General features: G+C 54.9%; 1 protein-coding gene across 8 annotated transcripts in view; it reads right to left on the bottom strand.

Moving 5' to 3' along the window:
• Window positions 1-25,741, bottom strand: part of STN1 (STN1 subunit of CST complex) — a 1,349,458-nt gene that overhangs the window by 14,841 nt on the left and 1,308,876 nt on the right. For 7 of the 8 annotated variants that reach the window (XM_069611735.1, XM_069611725.1, XM_069611728.1 and 4 more), the window contains one exon: window positions 12,152-12,798. The exons of the other annotated variant lie outside the window; for it this stretch is intronic. In XM_069611735.1, the coding sequence (XP_069467836.1) occupies window positions 12,641-12,798 (158 nt within the window). In that variant the 3' untranslated portion in view covers window positions 12,152-12,640. Of the gene's footprint in view, window positions 1-12,151; window positions 12,799-25,741 lie in introns of those variants that run through there. 8 annotated transcript variants of the gene reach the window in all.

Consider the following 25,741-nt stretch of genomic DNA (forward strand, 5'->3'; position numbering starts at 1 on the left):
CCCCGAGCTGTATTCAGGTGTTGATTCGGATGATGAGACCTATCTGCCGTCGCAGGTGAGTGTTCCTGGGAGGGATTCTGTTCTGTCCGACCCACCTGCACCAGGGTTAGAACCCTCAATGGGGATGTCAGTGTTGGCAGGTACGCCTTTGGTGGTTACGGATGCAGGGTCACACTCCGCGACATCTGATCCTGTTCCTGGGCCAGCAGATCAGAGGGGGAATGCAGTCCTGCAGCCTCCGGCAGTGCCGGCAGAGCAAGGCGAAGTTCGCCTTGCCCCAGACAGGTGTGGTGCCCGCCGACGTGGTGGCCGTCCGCCACCTGGCAATACCGCATGGGAGCAATCCATATACGGTATGGCAACCCAACAGGCAGCATCATCAGAGATGATGGCTCAGGCCATGGATAGGGTGGCCACTTCCATTGTCCCCCCCGAAAGGCTGATGGAGCGACAACAGCAGGCAACACACTCCATCTGCCAGTCACACAGGGAGGACATGTTGGCGTCTGACAGGGACAGGCGGGCGGCACTGGCGACTTTGCAGGAAGCCATTTCCATAGAGTCCCAGGGCCACAGGGAAGCCCTGGGGGTGGAACTCCTTCACCTCAGGACAACTCTTGTTGAGCTTGAGGCTTCAACAAACAGAAGGCAGAACAGCAGCTGGAGCGTCTCACACTTACGCTCTCAGCTGAGATGCAGGCAACTAGGGCGGAGGTTCGGGCATCCCGTGAGTTGTTGCATGGGGACCTCCGCACAATTATCCTCCAGAACGAGACCTACCACACCCGCATGCTTGCTGCCATGGAGGAACAGACTAGGGCTTTGCGTGGGCTGCCTCCCATAGTGCCACCACCTCCTGATGCAGCTGCAGAGGGTGAGGAGAGTGACAGCAGTGATTCTCCCACAATAGGGTAGCTGTGTAGGCCATGAGCCCACGGAGGTGTTTTTTTTTTCACAAGATCCACACAGGTGGGTTTTGGTGTGCACCCTGTCCTCGGACCTCCTGGGTGGCCTCCCCCACTCCCCCCGGGCCCATTAATGGCCATTTTCGATTTTTTTTTTTTTTTGGGACAGTGTGTTGCCTTGTGTGGCTCCCGTGGGCATACGCTGCATTGTGGCTGGGCACATGCAGGCTTGTCATGAATTTGGTTCAGATGCTTGGGTTTTTGTGACACACACCCCTCCTGCTTCCCGTTTCCATGGGCTTGCAAAGGGTGTGCCCAAGTGACATTGACGTACATGGTGACATTGGACTCCCATTCGATGTGTGGGCAGTCTGTTGTCAATACTGTGTATACATTCATAGTGCATATTGTTGTTATATTGTACACTGCATGGTGTATTGATATGTGCCTCTGCATCCATCTCATCCTCCTAATTTGCAGGTCCATTTCTCATGTCTTCACAAGGCGGTCCACCTTGGAACTGGAGTCCATGTGTAAGCAGTGCACCTACACTCTTGCGTGGCGCTAACACTGTATACTTGGAAGTGTTTGAAGTGCTGGCATCATCAGGTAGTGAGGCTAGCAAATTTTTAAGTCTGTAATGTCATGTTTAAGGTAGGTTGGAGGTTGTGTAGGTGATTGGTATTCTTGGTAAGTATTTGGTAATGTGGGTTGTAGGTCCTGCATTACTGTGAGCATTTCATGTGTGGCCATGTTTCCATTAGGGACACTGTAGCTGGTGACACTTGGGGCATGTTGTGGGGATTAATTTGTTTGCTCTCACATTGCATGACATGCCATGGTGTGTTGTGTGGCCATGCCGGGGAGGGGTTGGGTGACATGGCACTGTTTTCATGTAGTATTTTGCAAGTGGGTATTCATTTCTGCAGCATGGAAGTGTGTCTTTTGATGACACTGCATTGGTGGTGTTTGTGTAGGTAGGGATGCACACATTGTGACACTTCCACATGAACAATCTCAGGCTGCTATGGTTCTGACAGTTGAGTGTCCCTTTGTTGGTCATAATTGTCAGGTCGAGTCATCATTGCTTATCAGATGGTATGTGCCAGGGCTGTGTGCACTCCACAGGGGTGTGATTTCTATGTAAAGTAATTAGCCACCAGCTGCGTACGGGCTGCCTCACCCCGTGCCCTCTCCCCTGCCATGCGCAGCGGGCGTGCATGTGGTTGGGGATGTGGGGGCACCACCATGTTCACAGCCAGGCTCCGGCGTGTTGCAACATTGTGCAGGACACATGCTGCCACTATGATCTTGCACACTACTGGGGGCGCATATAACAGCTGCCCGCCAGAACGGTCGAGGGAGCGAAAGCGTGACTTGAGCACTCCGAATGTGCGCTCCACTATGCCCCGGGTTGCAATATGGGCTGTGTTGTATCTTACCTCGGGAGGCGTGATGGGGTTTCGAATTGACGTCATCATGTGGGTGCTCAGAGGGTAGGCACTGTCCCCTGGTGAGGAGGTGATGGGTATCATTAGTGGGGTAGTGACATAACTCTGCATCTGACATGCATGCATGTGCAGTGGCATTCATACTCACCAAGCAGCCATGTATCGCCATGCCGGCCAGCTTCTAGGTCCCGGTTTAGGGTGGCCATTCGGTAAATGAAGCTGTCATGGGTGGACCTTGGATAGTTGGCATATACTGAGGTGATGATTCCCTTGGCATTACATACTACCTGCACATTGATGGAATGCCAGTGCTTGCGGTTCCTATAGATGTGCTCAGATGCCCTGGGGGGACGTAGTGCCACATGGGTGCAGTCAATGGCACCTACCACTTTGGGGAATTGTGCCACACCGTAGAAATCGAGGGCGGCAGCCTGCCTTTCTGCAGGTGTCCTGGGCAGGTATATGTGCCTACGGACTGATGGGCGTGCAGTGATGATGTTCAAGTCCTGGTGTAGGCAGCGTGACTGCGTGGCCTGTGACAACCCACCCACTATGGCACTTGTCCGCTGAAATGATCCAGTGGCCAAGAAGTGCAGTACATTGAGGACCTTCTCCAGGGGGCTGAGTGCTTGGGAGCACAGGGTGGGTGATGTGAGGTCATCCTCCCACTCACTGACCAGGTCCAGTATTATGTGTGGTGGAAACCTGTACCTCCCATTAACCTGGTCATCAGGCATCCCAAAAAGGCTGGCTCTGGGAGTGAAAATTCGGGCCCTCACTATCCTCCTCCTCCTCCTCCTCCTCCTTTGGTAACCCACGGCCACTGCTGCTAGGAACGGTATATTCATCCTGGCGTCTGAGCTTGTTTGTTGTTTGCGCGCACTTTTATGCTGCGCGGGTCGACGTACGCCTGCTTCATGCTGGCGTACGTGTTTCAGGATAGGACCATTTATTTTTCGGCGCGCCGTAGGCGAACGTGTAAATCTTCCCGCCCACCTCAGGAATATACGTAACACGCTCTCCCAGGCCCAGTCGCGTGTGGCAGTTCACGCGCACCCCAAAATACACGTACCCAGGGCAATCGCGTGTGGAACTTCCCGCAAACCCCGTAAAACACGTAGCCTGCTGGTATCGCGTGTGGAAGTTCACGCGGACCCATAATACACGTACCCTGATGGTATCGCATGGGAGACTACCCGCGCACCCCAGGAATACACATACCCAGGCAAATCGCACGGCTGGGGGGTGGGGGTGCAGGGGGACATGAGTGGGGGCCTGGTGGAGGCTGCCCCTGCACTGCTGGGGGGTGGTGGGAGACATGAGTGGGGGCCTGGTGGAGGGTGCCCCTGGATGCTGGGGGGTGGGGGTGGTGGGAGACATGAGTGGGGGCCTGGTGGAGGGTGCCCCTGCACTGCTGGGGGGTGTGGGTGATGGTAGACATGAGTGGGGGCCTGGTGGAGGGTGCCCCTGGTGGCTGGGGGGTGGGGTGCAGGGGGACATGAGTGGGGGCCTGGTGGAGGCTGCACCTGGATGCTGGGGGGGTAGGGGTGATGGTAGACATGAGTGGGGGCCTGGTGGAGGCTGCCCCTGCACTGCTGGGGGGTGGGGGTGATGGTAGACATGAGTTGGACATGAGTGGGGGCCTGGTGGAGGCTGCCCCTGGATGCTGGGGGTGGTGGGAGACATGAGTGGGGGCCTGGTGGAGGGTGCCCCTGGATGCTGGGGGGTGGGGGTGGTGGGAGACATGGTTGGGGGCCTGGTGGAGGCTGCCCCTGCACTGCTGGGGGGTGGGGGTGGTGGGACACATGAGTGGGGGCCTGGTGGAGACTGCCCCTGGATGCTGGGGGGTGGGGGTGGTGGGAGACATGAGTGGGGGCCTGGTGGAGGGTGCCCCTGGATGCTGGGAGGTGGGGGTGGTGGGAGACATGAGTGAGGGCCTGGTGGAGGCTGCCCCTGCACTGCTGGGGGGTGGGGGGATGGTAGACATGAGTTGGACATGAGTGGGGGCCTGGTGGAGGCTGCCCCTGCACTGCTGGGGGGTGGGGGTGGTGGGAGACATGAGTGGGGGCCTGGTGGAGGCTGCCCCTGGATGCTGGGGGGTGGGGGTGGTGGGAGACATGAGTGGGGGCCTGGTGGAGGCTGCCCCTGGATGCTGGGGGGTGGGGGTGGTGGGAGACATGAGTGGGGGCCTGGTGGAGGCTGCCCCTGGATGCTGGGGGGTGGGAGACATGAGTGGGGGCCTGGTGGAGGGTGCCCCTGGATGCTGGGGGGTGGGGGTGGTGGGAGACATGAGTGGGGGCCTGGTGGAGGGTGCCCCTGCACTGCTGGGGGTGATGGTAGAAATGAGTGGGGGCCTGGTGGAGGGTGCCCCTGGTGGCTGGGGGGTGGGGGTGCAGGGGGACATGAGTGGGGGCCTGGTGGAGGCTGCCCCTGGATGCTGGGGGGTGGGGGTGATGGTAGACATGAGTTGGACATGAGTGGGGGCCTGGTGGAGGCTGCCCCTGGATGCTGGGGGGTGGTGGGAGACATGAGTGGGGGCCTGGTGGAGGGTGCCCCTGGATGCTGGGGGGTGGGGGTGGTGGGAGACATGAGTGGGGGCCTGGTGGAGGGTGCCCCTGGATGCTGGGGGGTGGGGGTGGTGGGAGACATGTGTGGGGGCCTGGTGGAGGCTGCCCCTGCACTACTGGGGGGTGGGGTGGTGGGAGACATGAGTGGGGGCCTGGTGGAGACTGCCCCTGGATGCTGGGGGGTGGGGGTGGTGGGAGACATGAGTGGAGGCCTGGTGGAGGGTGCCCCTGGATGCTGGGGGGTGGGGGTGGTGGGAGACATGAGTGGGGGCCTGGTGGAGGCTGCCCCTGCACTGCTGGGGGGTGGGGGTGGTGGGGGACATGAGTTGGGGCCTGGTGGAGGCTGCCCCTGGATGCTGGGGGGTGGGAGACATGAGTGGGGGCCTGGTGGAGGCTGCCCCTGGATGCTGGGGGGTGGGGGTGGTGGGAGACATGAGTGGGGGCCTGGTGGAGGGTGCCCCTGGATGCTGGGGGGTGGGGGTGGTGGGAGACATGAGTGGGGGCCTGGTGGAGGCTGCCCCTGCACTGCTGGGGGGTGGGGGTGGTGGGAGACATGAGTGGGGGCCTGGTGGAGGGTGCCCCTGGATGCTGGGGGGTGGGGGTGGTGGTAGGCATGAGTGGGGGCCTGGTGGAGGGTGCCCCTGGATGCTGGGGCATGGGGTTGGTGGGAGACATGAGTGGGGGCCTGGTGGAGGCTGCCCCTGCACTGCTGGGGGGTGGGGGTGATGGTAGACATGAGTTGGACATGAGTGGGGGCCTGGTGGAGGCTGCCCGTGCACTGCTGGGGGGTGGGGGTGGTGGGAGTCATGAGTGGGGGCCTGGTGGAGGGTGCCCCTGGATGCTGGGGGGTGGGGGTGGTGGTAGACATGAGTGGGGGCCTGGTGGAGGGTGCCCCTGGATGCTGGGGGGTGGGGTGCAGGGGGACATGAGTAGGGGCCTGGTGGAGGGTGCCCCTGGATGCTGGGGGTGTTGGTAGACATGAGTTGGACATGAGTGGGGGCCTGGTGGAGGGTGCCCCTGCACTGCTGGGGGTGGGGGTGGTGGGAGACATGAGTGGGGGCCTGGTGGAGGGTGCCCCTGGTGGCTGGGGGGTGGGGGTGCAGGGGGACATGAGTGGGGGCCTGGTGGAGGGTGCCCCTGGATGCTGGGGGGTGGGGGTGGTGGTAGACATGAGTGGGGGCCTGGTGGAGGGTGCCCCTGGATGCTGGGGGGTGGGGGTGCAGGGGGACATGAGTGGGGGCCTGGTGGAGGGTGCCCCTGGATGCTGGGGGGTGGGGGTGGTGGGAAACATGTGTGGGGGCCTGGTGGAGGCTGCCCCTGCACTGCTGGGGGGTGGGGGTGGTGGGAGACATGAGTGAGGGCCTGGTGGAGGCTGCCCCTGCACTGCTGGGGGGTGGGGTGATGGTAGACATAAGTTGGACATGAGTGGGGGCCTGGTGGAGGCTGCCCCTGCACTGCTGGGGGGTGGGGGTGGTGGGAGACATGAGTGGGGGCCTGGTGGAGGCTGCCCCTGGATGCTGGGGGGTGGGGGTGGTGGGAGACATGAGTGGGGGCCTGGTGGAGGCTGCCCCTGGATGCTGGGGGGTGGGGGTGGTGGGAGACATGAGTGGGGGCCTGGTGGAGGCTGCCCCTGGATGCTGGGGGGTGGGGGTGGTGGGAGACATGAGTGGGGGCCTGGTGGAGGGTGCCCCTGGATGCTGGGGGGTGGGGGTGGTGGGAGACATGAGTGGGGGCCTGGTGGAGGGTGCCCCTGCACTGCTGGGGGTGATGGTAGAAATGAGTGGGGGCCTGGTGGAGGGTGCCCCTGGTGGCTGGGGGGTGGGGGTGCAGGGGGACATGAGTGGGGGCCTGGTGGAGGCTGCCCCTGGATGCTGGGGGGTGGGGGTGATGGTAGACATGAGTTGGACATGAGTGGGGGCCTGGTGGAGGCTGCCCCTGGATGCTGGGGGGTGGGGGTGGTGGGAGACATGAGTGGGGGCCTGGTGGAGGGTGCCCCTGGATGCTGGGGGGTGGGGGTGGTGGGAGACATGAGTGGGGGCCTGGTGGAGGGTGCCCCTGGATGCTGGGGGGTGGGGGTGGTGGGAGACATGTGTGGGGGCCTGGTGGAGGCTGCCCCTGCACTGCTGGGGGGTGGGGTGGTGGGAGACATGAGTGGGGGCCTGGTGGAGACTGCCCCTGGATGCTGGGGGGTGGGGGTGGTGGGAGACATGAGTGGAGGCCTGGTGGAGGGTGCCCCTGGATGCTGGGGGGTGGGGGTGGTGGGAGACATGAGTGGGGGCCTGGTGGAGGCTGCCCCTGCACTGCTGGGGGGTGGGGGTGGTGGGAGACATGAGTTGGGGCCTGGTGGAGGCTGCCCCTGGATGCTGGGGGGTGGGTGTGGTGGGAGACATGAGTGGGGGCCTGGTGGAGGCTGCCCCTGGATGCTGGGGGGTGGGGGTGGTGGGAGACATGAGTGGGGGCCTGGTGGAGGGTGCCCCTGGATGCTGGGGGGTGGGAGACATGAGTGGGGGCCTGGTGGAGGCTGCCCCTGCACTGCTGGGGGGTGGGGGTGCAGGGAGACATGAGTGGGGGCCTGGTGGAGGCTACCCCTGCACTGCTGGGGGGTGGGGATGCAGGGGACATGAGTGGGGGCCTGGTGGAGGCTGCCCTGCACTGCTGGGGGGTGAGGGTGATGGGGGACATGAGTGGGGGCCTGGTGGAGGCTGCCCCTGCACTGCTGGGGGGTGGGGGTGATGGGAGACATGAGTGGGGGCCTGGCGGAGGCTGCCACTGCACTGCTGGGGGGTGGGGGTGATGGGAGACATGAGTGGGGGCCTGGTGGAGGCTGCCCCTGGTGGCTGGGGGGTGGGGGTGCAGGGAGACAGGAGTTGGACATGAGTGGGGGCCTGGTGGTTGCTGCCCCTGCACTGCTGGGGGTGGGGGTGATAGGGGACATGAGTGGGGGCCTGGTGGAGGGTGCCCCTGGGGGGTGGAGGTGCAGGGAGACATGTGTTGGACATGAGTGGGGGCCTGGTGGAGGGTGCCTGTGGTGGGAGACATGAGTGGGGGCCTGGTGGAGGGTTCCCCCGCACTGCTGGGGGGTGGGGGTGATGGTAGACATGAGTGGGGGCCTGGTGGAGGGTGCCCCTGGTGGCTGGGGGGTGGGGGTACAGGGGGACATGAGTGGGGGCCTGGTGGAGGGTGCCCCTGGATGCTGGGGGGTGGGGGTGATGGTAGACATGAGTGGGGGCCTGGTGGAGGGTGCCCCTGGATGCTGGGGGTGGGGGTGCAGGGGGACATGAGTGGGGGCCTGGTGGAGGGTGCCCCTGCACTGCTGGGGGGTGGGGGTGATGGTAGACATGAGATGGACATGAGTGGGGGCCTGGTGGAGGCTGCCCCTGCACTGCTGGGGGGCGGGGGTGGTGGGAGACATGAGTGGGGGCCTGGTGGAGGGTGCCCCTGGATGCTGGAGGGTGGGGGTAGACATGAGTGGGGGCCTGGTGGAGGGTGCCCCTGGATGCTGGGGGGTGGGGGTGCAGGGGGACATGAGTGGGGGCCTGGTGGAGAGTGCCCCTGGATGCTGGGTGGTGGGGGTGGTGGGAGACGTGAGTGGGGGCCTGGTGGAGGGTGCCCCTGCACTGCTGGGGGGTGGGGGTGATGGCAGACATGAGTGGGGGCCTGGTGGAGGGTGCCCCTGGATGCTGGGGGTGAAGGGGGACATGAGTGGGGGCCTGGTGGAGGGTGCCCCTGGATGCTGGGGGGTGGGGGTGGTGGGAGACATGAGTGGGGGCCTGGTGGAGGGTGCCCCTGCACTGCTGGGGGGTGATGGTAGACATGAGTGGGGGCCTGGTGGAGGGTGCCCCTGGTGGCTGGGGGTGCAGGGGGACATGAGTGGGGGCCTGGTGGCTGGGGGTGCAGGGGGACATGAGTGGGGGCCTGGTGGAGGGTGCCCCTGGATGCTGGGGGGTGGGGGTGATGGTAGACATGAGTGGGGGCCTGATGGAGGGTGCCCCTGCACTGCTGGGGGGTGGGGGTGGTGGGAGACATGAGTGGGGGCCTGGTGGAGGGTGCCCCTGCACTGCTGGGGGGTGGGGGTGCAGGGGGACATGAGTTGGACATGAGTGGGGGCCTGGTGGAGGCTGCCCCTGCACTGCTGGGGGGTGGGGATGGTGGGAGACATGAGTGGGGGCCTGGTGGAGGGTGCCCCTGCACTGCTGGGGGGTGGGGTGGTGGGGGACATGAGTGGGGGCCTGGTGGAGGGTGCCCCTGCACTGCTGGGGGGTGGGGGTGATGGTAGACATGTTTGGGGGCCTGGTGGAGGGTGCCCCTGGTGGTTGTGGGGTGGCGGTGCAGGGGGACATGAGTGGGGGCCTGGTGGAGGGTGCCCCTGGATGCTGGGGGGTGGGGATGGTGGGAGACATGAGTGGGGGCCTGGTGGAGGGTGCCCCTGCACTGCTCGAGGGTGGGGGTGATGGTAGACATGAGTGGGGGCCTGGTGGAGGGTGCCCCTGGTGGCTGGGGGGTGGGGGTGCAGGGGGACATGAGTGGGGGCCTGGTGGAGGGTGCCCCTGCACTGCTGGGGTGTGGGGGTGGTGGGAGACATGAGTGGGGGCCTGGTGGAGGGTGCCCCTGCACTGCTGGGGGTTGGGGGTGCAGGGGGACATGAGTGGGGGCCTGGTGGAGGCTGCCCCTGCACTGCTGGGGGATGGGGTGGTGGGAGACATGAGCGGGGGCCTGGTGGAGGGTGCCCCTGCACTGCTGGGGGGTGGGGTGGTGGTAGACATGTTTGGGGGCCTGGTGGAGGGTGCCCCTGGTGGCTGTGGGGTGGGGGTGCAGGGGGACATGAGTGGGGGCCTGGTGGAGGGTGCCCCTGCACTGCTGGGGGGTGGGGGTGATGGTAGACATGAGTGGGGGCCTGGTGGAGGGTGCCCCTGGATGCTGGGGGTGGGGGTGATGGTAGACATGAGTGGGGGCCTGGTGGAGGGTGCCCCTGGATGCTGGGGGGTGGGGGTGCAGGGGGACATGAGTGGGGGCCTGGTAGAGGGTGCCCCTGGATGCTGGGGGGTGGGGGTGGTGGGAGACATGAGGTGGGGGCCTGGTGGAGGCTGCCCCTGCACTGCTGGGGGGTGGGGGTGATGGTAGACATGAGTTGGACATGAGTGGGGGCCTGGTAGAGGCTGCCCCTGCACTGCTGGGGGGTGGGGGTGGTGGGATACATGAGTGGGGGCCTGGTGGAGGGATCAGTAGTGCAAGGTGACATGTGGGTTGGCTGGTGGGCATGGCCATGGTGGATGGGTTGCCTGTGAGACATGAGCAAGGGTGCAGGGTAGTCCCCTGTGGTGTGGGCTGCCTGCAGGGGCCGTGGAGGGTGTAGAGGGAACACCTGGGACGACCCACACGGCCAAATCACGTGTAGCATTCCCCGGCACCACCGAAATACACGTACCCTGCTGAAATCGCGTGTGAATCTTCCCGCGCACCTCGGAATACACGTACCCAGGACAATCGCGTGTGGAACTTCACGCGCATACCGAAGCACACGTACCCAGGCCAATCGCGTGTGGAACTTCCCGTGCACCCCGAAGTACAGGTACCCAGGCCAATCGCGTGTGGAACTTCCCGCGCACCCCGAAGTACAGGTACCCAGGCCAATCGCGTGTGGAACTTCCCGCGCACCCCGAAGTACAAGTACCCAGGCCAATCGCGTGTGGAACTTCCCGCACACCCTGAAGTACACGTACCCAGGCCAATCACGTGTGGAACCTCCCGTGCACCCCGAAACACACGTACCCAGGCTAATCGTGTGTGGAACTTCCTGCGCACCCAGGAACACACGCACATGTTATTTTTCACACAGCGGGTGTCCGTGTTTGTCAGTACCCCTTTGCACCTCATTTGTCCTAGAGGGCCACTGTATGGACCATTCATCATGGCTGTATATGGATGCTTTTTGTTAGCGCACATTTTTTTCAGGCGCAGGGGCGCTACCGCCTGCTTTCTTGTGGCGTACTTGTTTGGCCTTGTGCGCGTCTTTGACCGTGCCCTGGTTTGCCCTATTCGATTCCATGAATACGGGTTGTAGGCGAGCGTGCGGGCATTCTGCGCACTTGCCTCCTGTACTTCCCCCGTGGCGCCCATATTTTCACACGTTGTTCCCCATTCCGAGTGTTACGCCCCGTGTTCCGCCTACTTTTGTGATGCGCGCCGCGCTATGTGCGATTTCGCAGTGGCCATGGCGCACGCTGTTGGATGACCTGTGCGCCGGCGTGCGCGGCGCACATTTTTAGCGCACATCCAATGTTTTTCTCGCGCACGGACTTCCATGAATCGATGTGCGCTGGTTTCCCTGCGATTTTCGCACTTGCACTGCGATTTTCGCACTTTTACTGCGAATCGCACGTTTTGGCACCTCTGCGCGGGAATTTTCGGCACACATTAATTCCATGAATCGACCCCTTAATCATTTTATAAGCAACATGGCAGAAAAGCAATATTGCAGCAATTCAAATCATACAAACAATACTGAAAAATTGATATTAAAGATCAAAAGACTACCAACATTCAGTTATTCGTTTTTAGTTCCTTTCCGAAAATTAATAAGGAGAGGCAAGGCAGATGTAAACTGGCAGCAGCATCAAGGTTATTGAAATAAAACGAGTAACAGATTTTCACTACACAACCAAACATGAAAGCACTATGCATCTGTGTGGAGCGCTTGCCTACCTGCTGTTCTTGATAAAATGATGCTAGAGGCCTTTGACATATAAAGTTATGAGAATTTTAAGAAAAGGTGTATCTGGCAAAAATTAAGTTATCTGCCATTTGCTAGGCTAGGTTGTCAATGTGACTGAACTTCTAAAATGTGCGTTTCAGTCTTTTTAAGGTAGGATAGGATTGAGATGAGAGGTAGATTGCCATAGGATCTAGGATATGAATCTTTAGGCATACAGCATTTAGGAGCAACTCAATTAGGCCCAAGCCAAGAGGAATCGGTACATTTTCAAACCATATAAACATAATGAAACAACCAACATATATTTAAGCAAATCTAAATAGTTGAAGTCAAACACCCAGTGCAATACAACAATACAGAAACCATTATTTTTGCAGTTATTTTGGTCTTGTAACAGAAGACCAAAGAACAAGAGATTTTCATGGGCCTGCCTGGCTAAAGTTTCCACAAAGTTAAATGATTGAGGTATTTCAGCACAATGTCATATTTAAAAAATGAAACTCCTTCCACATCAGGTATAATATAGTCTTTTATTGGGTTGTTATTGAGGGATCCTATGAACAGGCTGTTTTTGAAGTTACAAAGGATATCTTTCATTGGGTCTCAATTTAATGGAATCAAAATGTGGAAAGGGAGAGCGTGAAGAGATAAAGAAGAGAGACTGAGGGAGAGAGACCATGCTATGCCCTCCCCGGTATTCCATTGCCCACCTGTATGGCCAAGTCACTGTTGAATGCCAGACTTTCATGATATGCTTTGCCTTTTACAAAGAGGTTAAACATGTATGCTCCTGTTATACAGCACAACAGGAGCCAGGGTGAAATGTCTGCTGGGTGTAATGCATCAAAAATGACAATTTTCTGGCATTTTCATCATTGTCTTCGGCTTCTGTTGCTGTGTTGACATCATGGCAGGTCGCACGTTTTCCTTGTTTGTATGAAGTCCTTTGATGCAGTCTCTTTTTACAAACATAGCAAGAAGATGCACATGGTGGTTTCCTTTGCCTTAAAAGGCAGTGTAGTGTTTTTCCATGGTGCTCACAATGTGACTGTCACTCTCAAGTTTATTCACGACCCTCTGTAATGCTGCCTCAGTCACACCTGGGCTGTAGTTTTGGCGTACGCAGTTCATGATGTGTAGGAAGTGGCATCCTTTATCAGCATCTATAAACAATCACACAAATATTGCACATATTAATACACCATCGAGAATACATTCAAGGGCGTATTTAGAGGTTGGTGGAAGCCCACTTATGCCAACCCTGGTGGGCAATGAAAATGTAGAGGCAGGGTTACTGTGAGTGCTCCACCCTGTGCACCCTACATCCTCACCTCACCCCAAGCTTAAATAAATGGATTTAGTAAATGTCAGAGGCCGCTGCTTGGTGGCAACAGCAAATCTACCAACCCTTCCTACAGTCCTCAGGGAACCCAAAGGGAGCCCCTCCTTTCAACCACACAGCGTGGCCAAGTAGAGGGAATCCCTTAAGGGCCTCCCAGGTCTGAGTGGAAGGGGGCTCCACCATAATGACGTCAGGGTCTGTGACCGGGAAGCCAGCCTATTAGGGCTTCAGCGGCACAGTAACAGTACGAGGTGGGAGCCACTGATTCCCCCTCTTAGTCCATGCTCCTTCATAATTTTAAATCCAACACGCCTGAGGATAATGGCTACCTCAATGATCAATACTCTCCCTCCTGAGATCCAACACCCCTACTGTAGGTGATGTCAGTGGCATGGATCTCCTGGCATACGGGGAGAAGCAGAACCCCATAGGTCATTCAGTATGGGCCCATTATGGAAACAGCAAAGTGGCCACACATACAACAGCAATTGGCACATTACCTAGCAGGGACACACAGGCCAGCAGAGATCAGTGGGAATATGCTAACAGAGAAACACAAACCTCAGAAGACTACCTCCAAGAAATGCATTACCCCAAACCACAGGTTTCATATGCCAGAGAAGACCCCCATGGAGTGTGAGTGGAGGAGAAGGGCTGCGAGTCCTAAGAACAAGTTACTTACCCCTAGAAACGTTCTTTCGACTGGATGTTCCTCCCACATATTCCTCATCTTTGACACTTGTTGTCCGGCTTCAGCTGCTTTGGAAAAAAACATTCGGCAGAGGGCGCTGTGCGTCCATAGCGTCGAGTCGATGTCCCTCGAAGGCCTCAGTCAAGGATGATGTCATCGAAGGCATATATAGCACATGCAGCGCCCATTGGTCTCAGTTCTGTTTGTCCTCCTCTTGCAGCAGAGATACCTGTAAAACACGGGAGTGACCGTGCTCAGCCTTGATGGAAAGGAAGCTGTAATAGCACAGGAAATTCTACTGAGGGGTAGGATGGGAGGGCAATGAGGAATACGTGGGAGGAACATCCAGTCGAAAGAACATTACCAGGGGTAAGTAACTTGTTCTTTGAATGGAGTGTGTTCTCCCACATATTCCTCATCTTTGGCAGACTCCCAAAGCAGTATTTGGTTTGGAGGAGGGAGTAGAATTATAATTCATACATTTTCATGGACAGAGTGAAGGACTGCCTTGCCAAAAGTACCATCTGACCAAGGGAACAGTCCAGGCAATAATGCTTAGTGAACGTGTGGATGGAAGACCACGTTGCTGCTCCACAAATGTTTCGAATTGAAACACCCCTTTGAAGGGCTGTGGATGAAGCCATGCCCCTGGTGGAATGAGCTCTTAAACCTTCAGGAGGGTCTTTTCCTGCCAGCCTGTAACATTCTGATATTGCCAGAATTATCCATCTAGATAAGGTCTGTTTGGTAAGAGCCTGGCCCAGCTTGTGTCCTATGTATCCGATGAAGAGTTGATCAATTTGTAGCTTAGATATTCTTGAAATGTAAAAGCTTCACGCTCTCCGAGGGCCTAACCTATGTAGTCTTTCCTCCTCCTTACCAGGATGAGGTGGGGGATGGAAAGAAGGTAGAACAATTTTCTGACCCAAATTAAAATCAGAAATGATTTTGGGCAAAAAAGAAGGTTTGACCTTTAAAACAACCCTATCCGTTTGGACGATGGTAAAGGGTGGCTTGGAGCAAAGTGCCTGCAACTTGCTCACTCTACGGGCTGATGTCAGAGCTACCAATAGGATGGTTTTGAAGGTTAATGACATTAAAGGACATGTGTTCAGAGGTTCAAAGGGTGCACACATTAGGAATGTTATAACCAGATTAAGGTCCCAAACTGGAACCTGAAAAGGAGATGGAGGGAACACATTAGTGAGCACCTTCAGAAATGGAGTCACCAGTGGAATTTTGAAATAGGAACACTCCTCTGACGAGCGCTTAAAAATGGACAGCGCTGTCAAGTAACCTTTAATGGTACCAATCTGGAGCCCCAGATTAGCCAAGGATAGAAGAAAGGATAAAACATCCAGTGTTTTACATAGAAAAGTATCTACATTCTTTTCCTTGCACCAGTTGCAGAATTTATTCGAACGGCAGAAGTAGAAAGACTTGGTCTTCTGGCCGAAAGCAACAGCTCCATAACGTCATCCAGGATGTCCCAATCCATATATCTCAGCCTTTCAGAAACCAAGTGTGAACATTGAGATTCTTGACCTCTGGATGGAGAACCCGACCCTCCTTTCGTGAGAGAATGTCCTCTCTTTGTAGAAGACAAATTGGAGGGCAAATGGACATGTCCAGAAGGTCCGGGTACCACGTCCTCCTGGCCCAATCCAGGGCAATTAGGATAATCTGTTTCCTGAAACTTCTCAACCTCCTGATTACATGAGGAATGACACGGACTGGAGGAATCGCGCACAGGAATGGTAATTCCCAGTCCACTACAAACATGTCTCCTAGAGCTACTCTTGGGGGAAATTCCCTGGAGCGATATCTTTTGCACTTATGGTTTTCCTCGGTCGCGAACAGATCTACTTGAGGGGTTCCCCAACGGGTAACAATCTCTTGAAGGATTTCCTGAGCTAGTTCCCACTTGTGGGGGACTGTGCTCTGCCTGCTCATAGCGTCCACCACCATGTTCTCCTCTCTGGTTAGATGAACTGCCGCTTCCTTCTTAAATTGCCCAGTACCAGAGCTGCATTGCCTTTCTGCAAAGGGGTAGTGACCCCTATACCTCCTCTCTTGTTGAGTTAGTACATGGCCACTGTGTTGTCAGTCATTATCAGGACATTCCTTCCCTGTACAGAGGGCAGAAAGGCCTTCGGCACTAGTCCGATTGCCCTCAGCTCCAAAAGATTGATATGTAGTTTGGACTCCGATGGAGACCAGCAATCGCAGACTGTGAGATTGTTGGCATGGGCTCCCCACCCTGTGAGTGAGGCGTCTGTCACTACTGTAATCTCTGGCCATGGCTGCCAAAAGGGCTCTCCCTTCAGAATATTGTCCCCACAGGCCCACCACAGAAGATCCTGTGAGACCCTGGTTGGAATCTGAAGTCGGTCTGACATTTTTCCTGAGAACTGGGACCATTGCGTTCTTAGAGTTCATTGAAGGGATCTCATTCTCAGGCGAGCCTCTGACACCAGAGAAATTAACAATGCCATGAGGCCGAGCAACCACAGAAAGTCAAAAGCCGGGAGACTATGGGCATTCTGAAATGTGGTCACCATCTGAAGAATGTCTTGAGCCCTTACCTCGGGTGGCGAGCTCTTTCTCAGGGATGTATCTAGCACAGCTCCGATGTACTGGAGCTTTTGGAAAGGTGTCATATGGGACTTCTTGTAACTGAAGAAGCAGCCCAGTCTGTGAAGAAAGTGGCAGGTGACGTTGAGATGATCCAGGACTTGTTCAGGAGAATGCGCCCTGATCAGCCAATTGTCCAGGAAAGGGTAGACGTGAATCCCCCCTCTCCTGAGACTCGCTGCCACCAGTTTGGTGAAAACCCTTGGACGGAGGTCAGTCCGAATGGCAGAACTCAAAATTGATAATGAGAACAGCCAAACGCGAACCTCAGGTATTTTCTGTGCTTGAGATGGATTGGCACATGAAAATAAGCATCCTGAAGGTCCAATGACACTAACAAATCCAGGAGTTGGAGGGCCTGAAGGATCTGAGAAAGTGTGAGCATCTTGAACTTCTTCTTCCTGAGGAACTTGTTCAAGTATCTCAAGTCCAAGATGGTCTCAGTCTTCCGTCCTTCTTGGATATAAAGAAAATGGGTAGTACCATCCCTTGTTCCTCTCCGCTACAGGTACTGGTTCTATAGCCTCTTTCTCTAGCAGGGTTACATTTCCTGCACAAGGAACGGATCCGAAATCCTCAAAGAGCGGTTCCCCGGTGGATTGTTCTGAGGTCTCTTTATAAAAGGAAGGCAGTAACCGTGGGCTATGGTTTCTAGAGCCCACGCATCCGAAGTAATGTCTCGCCATTCTTCCAGATGCTGAAACAGTCTGCCCCCCACTGGTGAACTGTGACTCAAGACCTCAGAGTGGTTTTGCAGCGGCTGATGCAGAGGCCGATGGTAAAGAGGCTGCTGCTTGAGCTGGCTTTGCACTTCTACCTCGTCCACCATGAGGAAATCTTCTCTGGCCTCTTTGACTGGCCATTCCTCTCGCCCTTCCAACTGAGGATTAGTAGCGAAAAGATCTACCCCTCCAAGGATGCCCACTAGGACGAAAAGGCTGACGTTGCCGAATAGCAGCGCCTAAAGATTTAGCTGCCGCCTTTGAGGTCTGCGACTTCTCAAGGCTCTTGTCAGCCTTGTTGCCAAAAAGGTGAGACCCGTCAAGAGGCATGTTGAGAAGTCTAGATTGCACATCAGGTGCAAAACCCGACTTTCTCAACCACGCAAACCTGCGCATAACAGTGCTGGTAGCCATGGATCTGCTGATGCTATCCGCAGAATTCAAACCTGATTGAAGGGACTCGCACATGACCTCTTTGCCATCCTTAATAATAGCTAAGAAGCTGTCCCTTTCATCCCCTTCGGGAATGTACTCTGCCGCCATGGAAATACAATCCCATAGAGTATACGAAAACTTTGCGAGGGCACATCTGGAGTTGGCAGATTTTAAGTGCCATGCTCCCTGCAGAAAATTCCTTCCTTGCCCATCCAACTGTGTGTTTGTCGCCCCAATCAGGAGGGATGGTAGGGTACGCCGCCTGTCTGGATGTAGCAGTAGCTGCCTGAACCACCAGACTCTCTCAGAGTAGGATGTTTTGACAGGTAGTCGGGGTCACTACTGGAAGGGCAGTATTGTTTTGTCAAGTTCTTATCAACTGCCGGATTTGACCCTGGAGTCTCCCAATTCCTAGCCACCCTTTTCTGCAATGCCAAATGGAAAGGCACAATAGGATCAGATTGTGGACCCTTGTCAAAAATGTCAGTGAGGTCGTCCTGCTTATAAGGCAATGGAGACCTACTCTAACCCATGTATTCGACCACCTTTGACATGAGCGGCCTATAGGATGCATCTGCATGCTCCCCAGCCTCTGGTTTTCCAAATTCGGGTTTGGGCGAGGTAGCTACCCCACTTGCTGTTTGCAAGTTGTCATACAAGTCCTTGATTTTGGACTCATCAGAAATAAAACTCTCTAGTACATTGGGAGTACCATACGGTAAACCAAATGGGGCTTCATCCTGCTCAGACCGCTCCTCTCCTTCAAAAATAGAACTAAAAGATTTAAAGAAATGCTTTTTAGGTAACAGAGCATATATTTTGTCTGGTTTTGCAATCTTTGGCTTCGACATCATCAAAGTCGTTGATGCTTTCTTCATCGGCGCCGATTTAGGAGGGGCACTCGGCACTGACGGCACAGCTGGCAAATGTGGCACTGCTGGTGTCGAAGGCTTCGGCGTCTATGTCGAGGGCTTGGCGGGCGTCGAAACCACTGCCAGTGTCAATGGCGTCGACAACATTGACTTTTCCTTGTGTCTCGTATGATCCTTCGATATAACATTGGATCGAGGCCTCACAATGCAGATTAGGTATTTTTCCCAGGCTCGAGGGCACGCAGGATTTCGGAGGAGACCTTCCCTTTACGGCTTTGTTGGAAGGCTCGGTAGGAGCATGGATTTTTTTGTTTTGCAAAAATCTTCATTTCAGAGAGGGGCGTTCTGGGACACCGACAAACATGGCCGCCTAACTGTGAAGCTGCGCCGAATACCATATCCATCTGATCACATCCTGCGGAATAAGACCTGCAATCAAAAAAATCTACTTGGATTTGTTTGTAGGACACACTCCGGTATACGGAACTATCGCTGCATCTCCCCCTAAACTTCTAAATACTGTGAAACACAGAGGTCCTCGTTACGACCCTGGCGTTGGACCATGGTGCTAATAGCACCATGGTCCATGCCGGTAACTTTACCGACTCCGCCATGGCGGAATGGGGAATTACCGCCCCATTCAGAGGTTGGCGGGGCGGTAATTCCCCATGCCGCCATGGCCCTTCCCCATTCCCATTTTTGCCCCATATGGCTCAATGGGAATGGGGAAGGCGCTAAATACGGTGCTGAGGTCCCTTTGCGGGTTGGTTTGTAACGCCTGCAAAAAGCAGGCGTTAAATTCTCCAAACCGCAAAGGGACCTCGTAATCAGGCGTTAAGGGTTTAACGGCGCAGCCACCTTTTACGGCGCCGTTAACCCCTTAACGCCTAGGGTTGTAATGAGGGCCAGAGTTTGCTAGCTCGTACACAGGCTGCAGACCCCATCCCCCAATAACAAAGACACCGTCCGTTTGGCCCGGCCTGCCCACGCATCTCTGACTGCGGAGGAGCAGAGAAGCAGAGAGGAAAGAGAGTGGGAGGCGGCAGGCAATAGACACCCGACACAGACTGCCAGCTGCGATGATCACACTGGTACCCCCCTCCCCGGCGCCAGCCGTGTGTGCTGTGTGCGAGCAGCACGGGCGACAGGGTCGAGGGGCACCCTACAAGTGCGGCCATCACCCCGCTACAAGGTACTTGGGGCCAAAAGTGGGGCGGGAGCTGTTAAATCCCCTAAGTGGCCAGCCCGCACACAGGGCACAAACAATAGCCTACAGATCCACTGTCCCGCGGCATCCACACAAGCCCCCCACCCCCTCGCTGGCGCCCGCCATGTGCTCTGTGAGCATGCTGCACGGGCGTCCGGTTAGAGGGGCATCCCACAAGTGCGGCCGCCGACCCGCTGTTGGGCAATGGTCACTAGTGAGGCGGGAGCCGGTAAACCACCCACCAAAGGGTGCTAATAACAATCCAGGAAAAGGAAACAAACATGCCCGGCAGTAACAGGGAAAGACCCGGCTACATAGCCCCTGGCCAGCTTCATGGCTCTTCAAGTACCAAGAAGGCGGAGCACTGCCCCCATACCTGCCAAAGGGAGAAGTGATATACAACTGGAGTGTGGAGACGGACCGCCCTTGAATCCAGGACTGACGGTCCAAATGGACCCTCACACTGAATCCTACACCTCTGCGCAATCCCCGCTCAAATCCCCATCGGGACTCCCACAACTTATGTTCCATACAGGTTCAGCGCTTTGATCCGAACAGTGCCACAGAACTGTAAAACAGGAAACCAGCCAGGCTCAAACCCGCCACCACCTCCAGCAAATCAGCCCGATCCACAAAGAAATGCACAGGGGCAACAAGAGCACCAGAAAGGGCCCCATGGATGCCTTCACAAATGCGAACATGGAGACACGAGGAGTGGAAACACCCCAAACTCCGACCGCTAGCCCTCAGCCACCCAATAATAACCTCTCAGAACCTTACATGATAGCTCTACAGGCTGGATTTGAGGCAGTAAACAAGAGACTAGACGACATAGAAAACACTATCCTCCATCAAATCCGACCTACAACAGGTAAATACTAGGGGTCTAGAGGCAGAAACCAGGATAGGGGAGCTGGAAGACACCTCTGTCCAACACGGAAAAGACAGAAGATATCAGGAAGAACTTAAAGATGGTCCAAAGGAAATGTGAGGACTTAGAATCGAGATCACAAGGAAATAACATTAGAGTGGTCGGACTAGCGGAGAAGCTCCTTAATGTCCCAATGGAAGTATTCCTGGAGGAAGTGATCCGCACTATCCTCCCTGAAGCTCAATTCCCCCAACAATTCCTGATTGAACGAGCCCACAGGTCCCTTGCTCCCCCTCCCAAACCAGAGGCTCTACCTCGAATAGTAGTAGCCTGCCTGCTTAATTACCGGGACAGGGACCTGATCCTGAGAGTGTCCAGAGAGAAAGGGACCCTATTGTACGACTCAGCAAGAATACACATATACCCAGACTTTTCTAATGGAGTACAAGTAGCCCGCCGTTCCATCGACCAGGTAAAAAAAGCGCTCAGAACCCGTGCTATACCATACGCTATGCTATTTCTGGCCAGACTCCGCCTCCAGATCTCCGGCAAGTCACAGTTCTTTGATACGCCCGAAGAAGCTATGGGCTATATTGAACGGAACATCCTGTTGCCCCCCGACAAAAACAACCAACCAAGCAGCTCCAACACTTGAAGGAAGAAGAGTACCCGTAGAGATGCCCGAGTTAAACACAGGTTCTGTTCTATCGTAATAAGGCGCAGCGGCCTCCAGGGCGGTCCGTCTGTCACAGGAAAGCGACGCGCGCTCACAGTCACCCGCCGCCGCAAAAGTTGACACTGTTACAAAGGGTCACACTGTCCAGTTGGGGGGGATGGTGAGGGAGGGGGGAAGCAAGGCCCTGTTGCCCAGTTGGGAACCAAAGAAGAATAAACAACAGACCCTACGAAGATATCCGAACCACTGGCCTAATTACAGGCATGACCCGAGAAAGGGAAAGTTGGCGAAAACAAACAAAAAACGGACAAACGCAAAGAACATACTACACCAGAATGGAGGACGACCACCAGAACTCATGAGACAACTCACCACAAATGACCGCAATAAGAAAGACACAGGGGATTAGACTCTTAACATGGAACATCAGAGGTCTGGCACATCCGATCAATGGTAGAAAACTGATAAACTATGCTAACAGGCACAAAATAGACATTCTTCTCCTGCAAGAGACTCACGCAACCAGAAAAGTCATGGACACATTTGCTCAGACATGGGGCCAAATGAGAATTGCCACTAACTACTCGACCCAGGCAAGAGGCGTACTCACAAAGATACACAAACGCGTTAACTTTCAGATAGCCAGAGCTGCAATAGATGAGGAAGGTCGCTATGTGATCGTATGGGGGACACTGTATAACACGGAAATGATCATAATAAATACTTGCAGTCCTAATATAGATACCCCAAATTTCTATCTGGAAATCCTGGAACTGATATCGCCGGTCGGTCACGCCAATGTGGGGCAGCGATCTGAACACTATCCTCGACCTTAACCTTGACCGAACTTCGAGCGGCTGCAGAAACCAACCCCAAAGCCGCAGCCATCATACTCCAAACAATGTCCATGCTTCCCTTAGCAGACGTTTGGAGAGATCTACACCCGCAAGAGAGGGAATACACCTTCTATTCAAGCGTGCATGGCTCATGCTCACGCATAGATTATTGGCTATGTTCACCGAACCTCATCACAGTTACAAAAGATTCTCCCGCGGACAATGTCAGATCATTCCCTAGTCCTCTTCGAACTGACCACGCACAATTCAGAATCCACTCGCTGGATGTGGAGAATGCCTCCAGCCATGCTCAAGGATGACACAATGGTAGAAACGCTTAGGACAGACATGATAGACTTCTTCGAACGGAACGACAGAACTGTCGGATCTAACACTACTGTCTGGGAAGCCTTCAAATATGGCTGCGGGGTCTGATGATGTCGCGGACGCATGGAACACTGAAGGAAATAAGAACAGAACTAGCCAACACTGAGCACATACTAAAGAAGCTAGAAACAGCACAGGTGCAGAATAATAACAAAACCCTTCATCATAAAATAGCTGAGCAACTCACAAACTTCAGATCACTAGCTGAATGCAAACTATTCTACATAATGCAACCCGTGAGAGCAAGAAAATACGGCGAAGGAAACAAAGCCAGCAGAACCATGGCCAACCTCATCAAAGCAGAACAAGATATGAGGCACATAATCAGTATAATTGACACTGACGGAAGAGTACAAACAAGACCGGCGGATATAAATGAAGTGTTCCGAAACTTCTACAATAAACTCTATACCAACACGGACACAGAATTCCCTGAAGCTCTGCCGGAATATATGGACTCTTTTCCCCTACCCAGTTTGGACGAAGCAGACAAGACAGAACTCGACCTCCCTTTAAACACTGAAGAAATAGAACAAGCCATCAAGGACCTACAGCAGGCAAGACCCCAGGTTGTGACGGCATCCTAATTGACCTATATAAAACATTTAAATTGGAACTTGCCCCAAAGTTACTAGAAATATGGGAAGAGGCGCTGATCAGGGGGTCCTTACCAACCACAATAAGAGAAGCGATTATCACGATTCTACTTAAGCCACATAACTCACCCCATTATCACTAATTAACTCTGACGACAAAATATATGCCAAGGCAATCGCCAATTGTGTAATAAAATTCATGAGCAAGTTAGTCCACCCCGACCAAGCGGGATTCATTCCCACCCGATCTACAGCACTAAAACTCAGGAGATTCTTCTCAATTGCCTCACAGAAGGACCCGAAAGCCCAGACCATAGCTGTCACCCTGGACGCTGAAAAAGCTTTTGACTCTGTGTCTTGGAGGTACATGTATGCGATCCTAAGTAAAATGGAGTTTGGCCCGGTATTCACTAGATACATTTGAGTCCTATACACAGACCCAAGGGCTGCCGTCAAAACTAACAACACTATCGACAAGCTGACGCTTGGAAGAGGCACCAGACAAGGATGTCCATTATCCCCCCTCATTTTTGCACTCACCATGAGGGAATGGCAGCCAAATTAAGATACGAACACGAATGGAGGGGAATACGCATTAGGGGACCCCCCCAACTAGTATCACTGTATGCGGACGACACTATGATATACCTCAGAAACCCAGAAACTCACCTCGCGCCAGTGATGAAGAAAATTCAGAAGTTCGCCAAGTATTCGGGATATCGGATAAACCAAGCAAAGTCTGAAATCATTCCTCTTACTCCTCCCACAGTGCAGTCCCCCGCTACCACACATTTCAAATGGTCACCCACATCAGCCCGATACCTGGGAATCATACTATCCACAAGTAAACAGACCTTAATGGCGAATAATTATGACCCCTACCTGCACCTCCTAGAACACAAACTCAGGGTGTGGGATAAACTCCCGATATCATTATACAGGCGCATATCATTACTGAAAAACCATTCTTTCAAAAACTACAAAAAATGGCAACAAGCTTTGTGTGGAGCTGGGGAACAGCACGTATACAATGGTCCAAGATGAGTGAAAGGTATGAAACGGGGGCTCGCTGCTCCGGATTTTATATTGTATTTCCAGGCAGCCCAACCACACTTCACTAAGAACTGGGCAGCAAAGGCAGAAAGAACCACACAGGTACATACTAGCCGAGAAACTTTCAGCAGCCCCTCTAAACCTTAGAGCAATGCCATTTGCCAAAGCCACAAGGGACATGCGAGAACTTGACCCGGTAAGCTCCACCGTGTGAGCCTGGTCCCGAATACTTGACAGAGTAGGATGCCATGATCCATTTTGGCCCCATACCCCATTATGGCACTACCCAGATCTCGAACCCACCCTAGACACGGCTCTACAGAAGAGATGGGACCCGGGAAAAGAAATGCGGGTGGGAGACTTATATCCGGAAGGGAAGTTTGCTACCCTAGAAACTGTCTGAGCAAAAGTGGGAACCGGGCTAACAACATCATTACAATACCACAGGATGAAAGCAGCATGTAAAAAGAAAAGTGGCCCTCCTTCACGGACATCCCCCCACACACCCATTCCTCACTGAAATCATGACAACGGAAGGCTATACAGGTGGCATATCCATGCTATACCAGGCCGCCCAACGACACACCCCTTCTAAAGACACAATGAAAGCTAAATGGGAAAGAGACCGGAATACCCCTATAGAAGACACTCAATGGTCCAAATACTGCCAATATACCAAATCTGCTTCACTAAGTGCAAACTTCAGACTGATTCAATTCAAAATACTGAATCACTTACATATTACACCCAACACAGTAGCTACATTTAACCCCACGTTGAAGCCAGAATGTCCCAAGTGCCAGTCCTCAACAGCAGACTCCTTTCATATATACTGGTCATGCCCCAGTATAAAACAGTTCTGGACAGAGGTAGCTGAAACGGTGAGTGATATCATAGGCCTTCAGATCCCAGCCACCCCCGAAAATACCTACTCAGAGACATAGGGAAGGTCTTAATTAAAACACGGCGGCTCTTTGCGGTGGTGGGAATGGTTGCCAAGAGAAGGAACTTACCTGTAACTGTTGTTCTCCAGCATGGGTCTGGCATGGATTCACATGCTCATGAATATTCCCAGTCAGGCTGGGAATCCTCGGTAAAGAAATAAATCAGTTTCAGTTTAGTTTCTGAACTGTCTTTCTACCAGTAACCGATCACTGGTCTCTGGGTCATACTGCCCCCAGCCAATGAATGCCCTCTACCTAAGCCCCTCCTCTGGCAGCCATCTTCAGATTTGGTAGCACGTAAAGTGGCAGTAGGACCAAGAGAAGAGCCGCAGAGGGGTTGGAGGGAGGGTTTGCATGTGAATCCATGCTGGAGAACAACAGTTGCAGGTTAGTAACTTGTTCCTTCTCCAGCATGGGGTCAGGCATGGATTCACATGCTCATGAATACAAGAATACATAGCAGTACACACATGCACAACCACGGGAGGTGGCAAGGCTCAACATTAAGCATTTCAACAACTCAACATTAAGCATCTCTTACCTCCTCACCAGGCTCACCTTCAAGCCAACAGGTTGCGCAGCACTACCTGGCCGACTCTGGACTCCTCACTGGAATCCCGGTCGTTGCAGTAGAATCTTGTGAAGGTGTGTGTCGACCTCCACGCAACAGCCCTGCAGATGTCCAGCAGGGGCACACCAGGAAGGAACGCCGTGGTAGCAGCGATCGCTCTGGTTGAATGGGCTCTCGGACGGCCGGGAAACGGTCGGTTTGCCAACCGGTGACAGTGCATGATGCAGCCGGAGAGCCATCTGGAAATTGAAGCCTTCGAGAGGGCCTTC

The sequence above is a fragment of the Ambystoma mexicanum genome, chromosome 8 (assembly GCF_040938575.1).
Source record: "Ambystoma mexicanum isolate Mex_15411 chromosome 8, UKY_AmexF1_1, whole genome shotgun sequence".
In the NCBI taxonomy this organism is placed as follows: Eukaryota; Metazoa; Chordata; class Amphibia; order Caudata; family Ambystomatidae; genus Ambystoma; species Ambystoma mexicanum.